Source organism: Zootoca vivipara, chromosome 5, assembly GCF_963506605.1.
Source record: "Zootoca vivipara chromosome 5, rZooViv1.1, whole genome shotgun sequence".
In the NCBI taxonomy this organism is placed as follows: Eukaryota; Metazoa; Chordata; class Lepidosauria; order Squamata; family Lacertidae; genus Zootoca; species Zootoca vivipara.
The window spans coordinates 4,460,534-4,473,157 of NC_083280.1; the positions used below are offsets into that span (position 1 = coordinate 4,460,534).

Genomic DNA, 12,624 nt, shown 5'->3' on the forward strand with positions numbered 1-12,624 from the left:
GCACCCACAGGTGAGCTGTTTATTCAGCATTCCTCCTGATTTGCGCACAACAAACGGATGCAGAGGTTAAACCATATCTGATCTTTCTTGAGCACTTGTTCTGATCCAAGCGTTGATCCTGATTTGCTTGTGCAGCGTTTACATGGAATCATAGAACTGTAGAGTTGGAAAGGGACCCCCAGAGTCATCTAGTCCAACCCCCTGCAGTGCAGGAATCATGGCTAAAGAATCCCTGATGGCCAAACAACTTCTGCTTGTAATCCTCTAAGGAAGGAGAGCCCAAAACCTCCCGAGGGAATCCGTTCCCCTGCGGGATGGATATCTTAAAAATGAGTAGGGGCTCTTCCCCACCTTCTGCTCCTAATGGCAGCTGTGAAAAAGGGGAAGAGGGTGCCCACGATGTGAGAAAGGAGGGGGAGAAGTCGAGCTGCAATCTGAGAGCATGGCTCAGGGTCGCCCAACTCGAGGCAGAACAGGCTTCTGCTGTTTGTCTGCCCAAATCCTCCCTCACTGCAGGGTTGGGGTGGCAGCGGCAGCGGAAGACATTGGATTTGGCGTATGGGAGGGATTTGCAGTGGTGAGGGTAAATATAAGAGCCTAAGAACATTAGGAGGGATGCGGGTGGCGCTGTGGTCTAAACCACAGAGCATAGGGCTTGCTGATCAGAAGTTTGGTGGTTCGAATCCCTGTTGCTCGGTCCCTGCTCCTGCAGTTTGAAAGCACATCAAAGTGCAAGTAGATAAATAGGTAACGCTCCGGCGGGAAGGTAAGTGGTGTTTCCGTGGGCTGCTCTGGTTCACCAGAAGCGGCTTAGTCATGCTGGCCACATGACCCAGAAAAACTGTCTGCGGACAAACGCCGGCTCCCTCGGCCTCTAGAGCGAGATGAGCAAGCAACCCCAGAGTCGTCCGCGACTGGACCTAACGGTCAGGGGTACCTTTACCTTTACCTTTAAGAACATTAGGAGAGACCCAATGGATCAGACCAAAGTCCCAACTAGTGGGGGACTCTGCAGCCATTAATGCTCCTATTGGGCTGGGGTTTGTGTGGAAGGAAGTCTATCCATTGTGAGGTCATTACTTTCTTCAGTAGGGCCGCTGCTTCTGCTTCTTCCTATTATTATTATTATTATTATTATTATTATTATTATTATTATTATCATCATCATCATCATCTATCTAAAATAAAAAAAATTCCTTCAGTAGCACCTTAAAGACCAACTAAGTTTTTATTTTGGTATGAGCTTTCGTGTGCATGCACACTTCGTCAGATACACTGACACAGAATCAACCAGACCCTTATTTATATTCAGAGGGTGGGGGGGTGGGAATGGGTGATGGGCTGATGGGAGTGGTAAACCTGTGGATGGCTGTTAACGACTGCTGATGACTACAATTAGTCCTGGGGGGGGGGGAAAAGCAAGGGCTTTCCCACCCACCCCCACCACCCTCTGTATATACATAAGGGACTGACTTCTGTTTCAAGTGTATCTGAAGAAGTGTGCATGCACACGAAAGCTCATACCAAAATAAAAACTTAGTTGGTCTTTAAGGTGCTACTGAAGGAATTTTTTTATTTTGCTTCGACTCAGACCAACACGGCTACCTACCTGTAACTATCTATCTATCTATCTGTCTGTCTATCTATCTGTCTATCTATCTGTCTGTCTGTCTGTCTGTCTGTCTGTCTGTCTGTCTGTCTGTCTGTCTATCTATCTATCTATCTATCTATCTATCTATCTATCTATCTATCTATCTATATCTTTTCCCCACAGGCTGCTCACACAGATTAAAACAACACCAATCAAAGACAAAAAGGTATAATAATAATAATAATAAGTTTATAATTTGTACCCCACCCATCCGTCTGGGTCGCCCACCTAAAAAGTAATTAAACTACAATAGAATTGAAATGATTTTTTTAAAAAACCCACACCACTATTGAAATATAGGTAATAAAAGCAGCACTTCCTCATCAGTAACATCTGGCAATGGTTCATCTCTCATCCGTGACCCCTCCAAAGAATTTGAGGATCAGGTGAAGTCCCAAGTCCTGGTGCAGGGTGGGCTTTTGGTGCCAGCAGCCGGCATTCCTGATGGGAGGGTCTTCCTGGTGGAGAGAACCTTCCTCCGGGTTGATCCTGAGGGATGGGAGAGGCACTGGCTTAGCCTCGGAGTGCCTGCCAGATTCTCTCTGGGATTTACGGGAGCCTCGAGGCTGCGAGTGTGCTGCACTATCCCCTTTTTCCTTCTTCGGCTTCTTAGTCTTGAGGCTGTCAGCGTGACTTTCCGAGGAAGCCAGCCACCCGGACCCCGGTGCGCCTCCCTGGTGAATGGGAGCCTGTCACTGAAACTCTGACGCCTGCTGATGAGTGAATGGTCACCTTCCTCCCTGCATGCCAGGATGGGTGAAGTCATGGTCATGTGACTGGCTGGCCAATTGGGAGAGAGGCAGCCTGGCTGCGAGAGAGGGAGGGAGGGAGGGAGGGAGGGAGGGAGGGAGGGAGACAGAGCAAAACTCCTGGCCAGATGTTTGCGATGGGCAACCAGCCACCTGAGCCTTAAGGCATCCCTCCGGAAGAGATGCAGGAGGTGAGTACCGACTCCAGGAGCCGCCCCTCATGCCCCCCCTCTGGCTCCGGGTGATGTGGGAGGCTGGCAACAGTGCCCGGGAGTTGCTGGAAGTGCGATTTCAAAGCAGCTGGGACAGGAAACTTTTGTTTTTCGAGCTCTCCGGTGGGCCCCAGGCCGCTTTCCGATGAGGTTGAAATCCCCAAGGCGACTAAATGCAGACCCTGAGACTTCATTGCCAATGGGGCAGGACTGAGAACAGACCACGGGGGCTTTCAAAAGCGGCGTTTCCTTCCTTAGTGGGAACTGGGTTGTCTTTGTATAGGTCAATAAGATCTTCCTTACATTGCATGTGTGTATTTGTTCATCAGCGCAGGGAGCAAAAGGGAGGCGTTAAAGCAACGTTTCCTTTGCTTTTAACAACAGCCGTTTTTGCTGCTCACTTGTTGTAACAAATAGGTGCTTTTTAGTGATTGGCCGCATGCTTCCAGGATCCGGAGCGGGCTTTTCTGAAGTGCAGTTTGATGCTTCAAAAATCTCGTGTGTGTGTATTTATGTAACAGGAAACAAGTGTTTTCAGTTTGAGAGGGTGGTACTTCTGTGGAAACGTGATTTGTCGCTTATTTGACCCAATTGGCCTTTTCCTTCTTTCTGCGGAAAGTTGGTCCCTTGGTGTGTAATGCATTTCTTACGCTTCAGCATCGGAAATTGCGTGCGGCCGGGGTTCCCTCATGGCACATGTGACTGACAGGTGTTTGTTTGCGCTGAGAAGGGATGAGGATTAGCAGCTCCCAACTTCTCAGCTTCTGTTTCAAAGGTTGCTTGCTCCATAGACTCACTTTGCGCCTTTCAGGACCGTGTCTCCCCATCCTCTCCTCTCCTGCCTCCCCCTCAGCCAAGTGTGTCATCATTATTATTTTATTAAACGTATTACGCGCCGTTCACCAGCTGGCTTGCCTTACAGGACTGTTGTAAGAATTAATGAAATTATGTCACTGTGAACTTAATTAGTTTTATCGATGATGAAGGGACCTCTCGCCAACAAGGATTCCCTGGGTTGCTTTCAAAACGAGAAGTGAAATAGAATCGTTTTTTTAAAGAAATATACATATTCAAATGCAGCACTTTGAACACTTGAAAGGTGTTCCAAAAATTACAACACGGTTCCTAGGTCAATTTATTAGTAAGAAAGCTGGGGAAGATCTGTCGCTCAGTGGGAAAGCTTCCTTTTCGCAAGGAGGAGGTCCCAGGTTTAATCCTTGGGATCTCCAGGTCGGGCTGGGAATGTTCCCTACGTCTGAAACCTTGGAGAGCCTCTGCTGGTGAGTGTAGACCAGTGATGGCAAACCTATGACATGCGTGTCAGACGTGACACGCCAGCCACATTGGCCCATTTGTACTCTTGTTGTTTCCCCCCCCCATTTGTTCTCCTGCTCCTCCTACAGCTTGTCTCCGCTGTTAAAACTCGGATTCTTTTTGTTATTGTTGTTGCTGGTAGCCAGAGATTGGTTTTTTAATCCTTTCTGTGCTGCTTTTTTCTGGTGCTTTGGCAGACTATGATTGGGTATAACAGCGTTCATTTTTTAACCCGTTCTGTGCTGGATTTTTTGGCGCTTTGGCAGACTATGTCGGTGCTGCGTGTTAGTTCCAACAAAGGTATTATTCGTCATTTATTTCTGTTCTCTTCCCCCCCCCAAAAAAAGCAAAACAACTTTTGCACCTCCCCAAAAAACCTCCAAAACTTTGGTCAGCAGCTCCCCCCAAAAAGCTCAACAACTCTGGGCACTTTGTGATAAATAAGAGGTTTTTGGTTTGGTTTGGTTAAATAATTAGTTTTTGGTTTATTAAATACAGTAATATATTATAAGTATACATTTTGTTATTTTAACTGTAAATATTGTGAAATTATGTTTTTCTCTCTCAAAGTGACAGACCACCCAAGTTATGCTCGGTTTTTGGGTGAATTTTGACACACCAAGCTCAAAAGGTTGCCCATCACGGGTGTAGACAGAACTGAGCTACATGGAACAATGGCCGGGCTCTGTTTAAGGCAGCTTCCTGTGTTCCTGGAGAGCCTCTGCCAGTCCGTGTAGACATTACTGAGGGACCAATGGTCTCACGTGGAGTAAGATTACATTATGCAGGCCTGCTCAGCTGTTGCTCCCATGTAAGGAGCCTCATGCCCTGTCACATGTGTGACGACAGCAGAGAGTTTTATGGCCTGTTTTGCAATGGGTACAGATGAGCAGCCCTGCCCTGTTAGGCCACAGTGCGAATACACACTTGAAGCAGATCTCCACGTGTTTGTCACGTGTGGCAATTACTCACATGAGAAGAAGCTACTGGATCAGGCCAATGGCCCATCGAGTCCGGCATCCTATCCTCACAGGAGCAGAACCAGATGCTTGTTGTGGGAAACCAGAAAGCATATAAAGTGGTACCTCGGTTTTCAAGCGTCTCCGTTGATGAACATTTTGGTTTACGAACGGCGTATATCCGGAAGTAAATGCTTCGGTTTTTGAACGCGCCTTGGAAGTCGAACATGCCCCATGGCTTCCTCTGAGTGCAGGATCCTGAGGCCTAGCTGTCAGCTACTGAGTTTTCTGTTTTTGAACATTTCAGAACTCGAACCGTCTTCCAGAACAGATTACGTTCGAAAACCGAGGTCCCACTGTAGTCGCATACAATTTCTAACACGATCATTTCACACCTGTGAAGCAAAGCTTTTAACTATTTTTTTCGTATTTCCATTTCCATGTATGTATGTTTAATACACGTATATGCCACTTCATAGTTCAACAGAAATCCCTAAGCTGCTTACAAAAAGGGGTCAAGAAATATGATGCAAATTCTGCATTCGAATAGCTGATACTCACAATTCCTCACTTTAAGTATATGGTAGGGCCTTTTCTAAGAGGGATTTTTGTCATGTCTGCAGCAACGCTGAATGATAGAATCATAGTATAGCTGGAAGGTACCCTGGGGGTCATCCAGCCCAACCCCCTGCATTGCAGGATCTCAACATGCGGTCCTCCATCCAATTCGAAACCATACCGGACCCTGCTTAGCTTTGCAAATGTGCTAACCGTTTTATGTCTCCTGGATGTGCAGTTCCCTGCCAGGGGCAGACAGTAGTGTGGAGTGCGGGGCAGGGAATATAGGAAGCAGAGGAAACTGCCTTATATATGGAGTAAGACCGTTGGTCCACCTAGCCCAGTGTTGCCAACACTGACTGGCAGCCCCTCTGCAGGTTTTTGACCTGGGTCTCCCTTATCCTCGTCTAGAGATGCCAGGAATTGGACCTGGGACCTTCCGCATGCAAAGCAGGTCCTCTTCCACTGAGCCACGGCCTCTGCAATGCTCAGTGACACCAAGGCGCAGGGTTACGATGCCTTCTGCATCATGGAACAGGATGTGGGGAGAAGTCAGCTCATGGCCTGCTTTCTTCATCCTGCTCACAAGGTGTAGTAGCTCTGGCGAGGTCACTGGCCTGGTTTGTCCTGACATCCCACAGGTCTCAGTTTCCCACTTTTGTTTGAGAAGGAGAATCTGAACTGGGGAGCCTCTGTTGAGGTCTGGGGAGGAGGGGCTGCCAACCAGAGACCGAATATTTGTTGTGGTTTAGTCAGTGGAGGCAGTGAGAGATTTTACCTTCTTGGGCTCTATGATCACTGCAGATGGTGACAGCAGTCACGAAATTAAAAGACGCCTGCTTCTTGGGAGAAAAACAATGACAAACCTAGACAGCATCTTAAAAAGCAGAGATATCACCTTGCCGACAAAGGTCCATATAGTTAAAGCTATGGTTTTCCCAGTAGTGTATGGAAGTGAGAGCCGGACCATAAAGAAGGCTGATCGCCGAAGAATTGATGCTTTTGAATTATGGTGCTGGAGGAGACTCTTGAGAGTCCCACAGACTGCAAGAAGATCAAACCCATCCATTCTGAAGGACATCAGCCCTGAGTGGTCACTGGAAGGACAGATCCTGAAGCTGAGTCTCCAATACTTTGGCCACCTCATGAGAAGAGGAGACTCCCTGGAAAAGACCTTGATGTTGGGAAAGATTGAGGGCACAAGGAGAAGGGGACGACAGAGGACGAGATGGTTGGACAGTGTTCTCGAAGCTACGAACATGAGTTTGACCAAACTGCGGGAGGCAGTGCAAGACAGGAGTGCCTGGCGTGCTCTGGTCCATGGGGTCACGAAGAGTCGGACACGACTAAACAACAACAAGTTGGTCTCCAGAGGATGGGAAGCTGAATCAATGCCCTGCAAAGAGCAGAATGGCAGAAACAGGGACACGGAAGCAAGAGCCATGGAAGAAGGAGGAAGATTAGGATTGTAGGGCAAGATGGCAGGGAACTCGTGGCTGGACCGCTGGCCATGATCGCTGGGATTGGAGTTCAACAACATATGGAAAGCCAAAGGTGACTCATCCCTGCCTTAGGTGAAACACAGCTTTAGCCCCCAACCCTACAATTCCGTGATTCTATGACTTCCAGCTTATTTATTCCACGCTGAGAAACCTCAAGTCCAGCAGAGCAATTTCACGAATGCTTTCCCCTCCCACACAAAGAAGTTCTGAGGACCGAGCTGACATTTCTCGTTTGTTTATTCCTCCACGGCCCTTGTCTGTTCCTCGTTCCTCTGGGGCTTGGGAGCCTGGAGCTGGCTGCTTTCCCGCCCCTCCATCCATCACTTCCGCCTGCCATGGCCTGGCGTGCGTCCTGGATTCCTGCTCTGCCGGTGCACTGACAGGCGTGGGTGGGCAGGGCCCCTTTCGCGCGTCTGCTGCCGCAGGACTCTTCCTGCCTCTGCCGATGAGCTGCGCTCTCTGGTATGACAGAGGAGAGCATATGGGACCTTTGAGGAGGCCCTGCATGGAACTGGAGGCACACACAGGTGTTCCCCGTGAGCACCTGGAGTCGGTGGTGCTTTGACGGCTCGAACAGATACCGCACCATGATCATCAAGGAAGGACAAATCTCTTACTGCTCTTCCAAGCGGGGAAAGAGAACTGTAGGAGCCGAGGGGATGAAGAAAGCTCTCATTGGGACTTTTTAATGCGTGATAGAAGCGTATAACATTATGAATGGCATGGTTAGGAAAAATAAAGTTTTCCTTCCTCTCTCCTACCAGTAAACATTCATGGGCATCTCATGGAGCTGGAAGGTTGGGGACAGATAAAAAGAAAAGGACTTATTCACGCAGTGCCTTGGGGAACTCCCTCCTGCAGGGGTTTGTGACGGCCCCCAACCCTGGATGGCTTTAAAAGAGGAGTAGACAAATTCATGGAGGAGAGGCGTTGTAATAATAATAATAATAATAATAATAATAATAATAATAATTTATTTATACACCGCACATTTGCCTGAGTTTCCCCAGCCACTCTGGGCAGCTTCCAACAGAACAGAACATTAAAATGCAATAATCTATTAAACATTAAAAGCTGCTAGTCACAGTGGCGATGGATGCAAGTTGCTGGAAACCAAACAAGGGGAGAGTGCTTTTGTGTTCGAATCCTGCTTGTGGGTTTCCCATTGAGGGCATCTGGTTGGCCACTGAGAGCAGGATGGGACACTGGCCTGATCCAGCAGATGCTCTTTCTCTGCTCTTACGAGTCACTCCACTGCAGATCAGGGTTGGGGAAACTGCCTCCCCCCAGATGTTTTATCAGATAGAATTATTATGGACTGTTTAGGGAGGCAGATTATTTTTCTGTTGGAAGCCGCCCAGAGTGGCTGGGGAAACCCAGCCAGATGGGCGGGGTATAAATAATAAATTTATTATTATTATTATTATTATTATTATTATTATTATTATTATTATTACACTGCCTGAGGCTTATGGGAGCCACATGTTCCTCTCTTGGACTTGGGCCCCCGTGTTCCTTAGGACCTGGTTCCTGCTTTTCCAGCTGGTGCACACAGCATGTGATGTCAGCCTCTCTTATCATAAAAGCATTTGCTGGATCAGGCCAATCTGGTCCAGCATCCTGTTCTCAGGGTATCCAGTCAGATGCCCCAAGGGGAAGATACCCTCAGGCAGGACATGAGTGTCCCAGACCATGCATGGTATGTTGGAAGTGGACAGAGATGTGTTTTTTCCTCCCTCTCTTGCAATACTAGAACCCAGTGGAGGTCATCGAAGGGAGATGACTGATGGGAGATTCAAGACAGAAGAAGACTCTTTATAGAATCAAAGAATTGTAGAGTTGGAAGGGACCACGAAGGGTCACCTGGTCCAACCCCCTGCAAGGCAGGAATCTCTGCTAAAGCATCCATGACAGATGGCCACCCAACCTCTGCTTTAAAACCTCCAAGGAAGGAGAGTCCACCACCTTAGGGAGCTGGGTATGTTTAGCCTGGAGAAGAGAAGGTTAAGGGGTGATGTGATAGCCATGTTCAAATATATGAAAGGATGTCATATAGAGGAGGGAGAAAGGTTGTTTTCTGCTGCTCCAGAGAAGCGGACACGGAGCAATGGATTCAAACTACAAGAAAGAAGATTCCACCTAAACATTAGGAAGAACTTCCTGACAGTAAGAGCTGTTTGGCAGTGGAATTTGCTACCAAGGAGTGTGGTGGAGTCTCCTTCTTTGGAGGTATTTAAGCAGAGGCTTGACAGGCATATGTCAGGAATGCTTTGATGGTGTTTCCTGCTTGGCAGGGGGTTGGACTGGATGGCCCTTGTGGTCTCTTCCAGCTCTATGATTCTATGATTCTATGACCTTCCTAATGTTTTGTCTTTGAGTCCTACCCTTGAAGCAGGAGAAAGGCTTGCTCCATCTTCCCTTGAGATATTTGAAGATGGCTCTCATATCTCATCTCAGTCTCCCCTAGGCTAAACGTACCCAGCTCATTCAACCGTTCCTCATATGGCTTGGTTTGCAGACCCTTGATCGTCTTGGTTGCCCTCCTCTGCACACCTTCCAGCTGGTCTTCTACACACACACACACACACACACACACACACGAGTTTTCTCCCCCAAGAGGCATTGATGGCCACTATTCTGGATGGCTGTAAAGCGGAGGAGACAAATTCGCAGGGGAGAATCAGGCTACCAGCAACCACTAGCCACACTCGCCATGTTCTCTGCTGTCAGAGACATGCCTGCTTCTTTGGCTTTTGCTTAAGAGGAGGATAAGGCCCTGAATGGGCCAGAGAAATGGTCCATACATTCCGTCCTCCTCCGTGGGGCCAGAGGCAGCATGCCAGGTTGGCAAAGCCTGATCTAGGCAGACGGATCCCCCTTTGTACTCCCCAACCCCCCCTGCTTTGAAGAAAGCAGCTGGCCCAGGTGGTGTGAGCCAGAAAAAGGCCCTCTCCCTCTCTGAGTCCTTGCTCATTGGCTCGCCAGGGGAAGGGGAGGGGGAGATGGAGCCACCGCAAGGGGAGGGAGGGGGGAAGAGAGCACAGCTGCAGGCAGGGGGTGTGTGGGGGCTGATCCTGGTTTCTATTCTGAGCAGCATCGCTGCCCCATCTTTTCTGTGCCACCTTGGTTTCGCACCGGGGCAGGATTTTAAGAAAGCCAGTTTCCTCCATCACCTTCCTCCTTGCCCAGTTGCCTGGAAAAAGGACGTTGCCTCTCCGACTGAATCTTCCGAATCTTCCGCCTCTTTGCTGGGAATCCTCCCTCCCTCCCTCCCTCCCTCCCACAATCCGCCACCTAGGATTAAACTCAGAGCATCACAGCATCCTCTCTGAGAGGCCTCCTTCTATCTCTCTCGCCATGGCGACGGGATGCAGGCGCAGGGAGGAGGGGGTCGGCCAGTGGGATGCCTGAGAGCTCTAGGGCTATCCTCCTGCCACCCACCTCTGGGAAGGGCTGGCTCACTCCTGACCAGAGGCTAAGATGGCCCCCTGATCCCTCGGCCAGGTGAGGCCGGGCCAGGCTCCTTGCATTCTGGGACTGCGGCACAGCACGCCTTGCTCTCAGCCAGGATCCGGCCTCCGGATTTTGCACAGCTCCACTCAGCCATGGGGGAGAAGTCGGATTATCAGCGGCTGGCGACTGGGGAGGACGAGGAGGTGGAGGGGTTCGCGGCTCCCCCAGACTCCCAGCCTCGGGCACCCAGGCCGGATCTGCTCGTGGTGCCAGGACAGAGGGTCAGTATGGCTTTGGCAAGGAAGGGGGAGTGCTGGAGGAGGGGGGTCCTATGGCAGTCCCCCACCTCAGCCCTGTGGGGTGCCAGGATCTGACGGATGGGTTGTGGGGAGTGCGAAGGTTGGGGGGGGGGTTGGTTTCCCTTTCCATTCGGCTCTGCAGGGGGGAAGCCCCAGCGCAGCTCTTATTTCTTTTCTTCCGGAAATGAAAGGGCTCCTCGTTTAGAGAATCCTCCTTATATTTGGAAGGGGTTCCAGTGCCCCCCGCCCAGCCATGTTGCAGGCTGATATCTCTCCCCCTTGCTGCCCTGTACATTTGTAGCTGTCTCCCAGGAATTACTACTATTGTGATTACTGTTGTGATATTATTATTATTATTATTATTATTATTATTATTATTATTATTATTGACTTTTAATCAGCCCTTTGCCCAATCTGGCCATTCCCCTTAAGGTCTCAGGGCGTCTCACAACCATATCGCCACATTAAAAAGCCAGCTAAATAAATTTGCAAGCCTACACAGTGCTTGTAGTGCCCTTAGCTCCGAGTCCTTCCTTAAAAGACATTTGTGAAGACTCAGCCTTAATCCCTCCCACTACTGAAGTGAAGTACTGTATGTGTAAATGCATTTACTCATATTCATCCTCTGTTATTCGCCCCTGCCTCATTTCCCGTCCTCCCCCCACTCTCTCAGTGATTCAGATTGTATTCTGAGAAGAGGGACTGGCTGTAAACCGCTCTGGGAATTGTAGCTCTGTGAGGGGGATAGAGGCCTCCTATCTAGCCTTTGCACCCTTGACAAACTACAACTCCCAAAAGTCTTTGGGGGAAGCCTGGACTGTTTAAAGTGGTATCACAGGGCCTTAAATGTGTGATGTTAGAGTGTTGGACTCGGACCTGGGAGAGCAGGGTTCGAATCCCCATTCAGACACAAAGCTCACTGGGTGATCGGGAGGCAGGCAGTGACTGTCTCTCATCCTGGCCTACCTCACAGGGCTGTTGGTGAGGATTAAATGAGGGGGGAGACTCATGCATGCCATCTCGAGTTCCTTGGAGGAGAAAGAAGTGGGATATAACTGCAATGAAATAAATAAAACGGCAATGGCATGCAGATGTGTCTTCCCCAACCTGGTGCCCTCCAGATGTTTTGGAATACATCTGGAGCACAGCTGTAGTTCAAAATGTTTGGAGGACACCAGGTCAGGAAAGACTGATATATAGACATTGATAATATTTACGCACCTTTTAAGTGGCACTCCTGTGATTGAATTACAGGATATGGTTGATAAAACAATTTCAAATCTACCTTTCACCCATATAGATCCTAATTTTATTTGCATGCCACCTTTCCGCATTTCAGACCATGCTCAAGGTGGCTCACAACATGAAAAAAGCACCCCTCCTGCAACGTAACAACATTAGTCGTAAACAAGAAATGAAACACTAACAAAATACTTTCACAGAATTTTTTTGCCATGCTTCTCCACATCACTGAGCCTTGCTTCCTTGTGCACGGCTGCATTCGGTTTTGCATCCCTTTGGCCACACATCCCTCCTCCTCTCTTGTGTTTTCGCTCCGCAGCTGAGTTTGCGGCCGCCGACTCCGGGCGGTGTGAAATCCCGCTTTTGAAAAAGAATTGGATCTGGATCCAAATTTGCCCGGGGGGATCTCTGTTCTCAGGAAAGCTTGTACGTGATTGGTTTCCCCTTGCATACTGAGCTCCAGTCTGCAATTATGCCAGGGCCATGGCAAGGGCTTTGTGACCAAGCGCATGCTTTCGTTCCAGGGGGTTGGGCTAGATGACCCTCGGGGTCCCTTCCACCCTAATCCCTGGGCTCAGCAGTTTAAACAGCTCTTGGGTAGCAGAAGCGGAACCTGATGCCCTCCGGATGTTGTTGGACTCCAACTCCCATAATTCCCAGGCAGCATGAACAATGTCTCATGGAA

At 49.1% G+C, this 12,624-nt stretch overlaps 1 protein-coding gene across 4 annotated transcripts in view; it reads left to right on the plus strand.

The window, feature by feature from the left end:
* Positions 1-12,624, plus strand: part of TNK2 (tyrosine kinase non receptor 2) — a 97,564-nt gene that overhangs the window by 16,667 nt on the left and 68,273 nt on the right. The window contains exon 1 of one of the 4 annotated variants that reach the window (XM_060274277.1): positions 2,485-2,591. The exons of the other annotated variants lie outside the window; for them this stretch is intronic. Coding sequence (XP_060130260.1) covers positions 2,583-2,591 — 9 coding nt within the window. The 5' untranslated portion in view covers positions 2,485-2,582. Of the gene's footprint in view, positions 1-2,484; positions 2,592-12,624 lie in introns of those variants that run through there. 4 annotated transcript variants of the gene reach the window in all.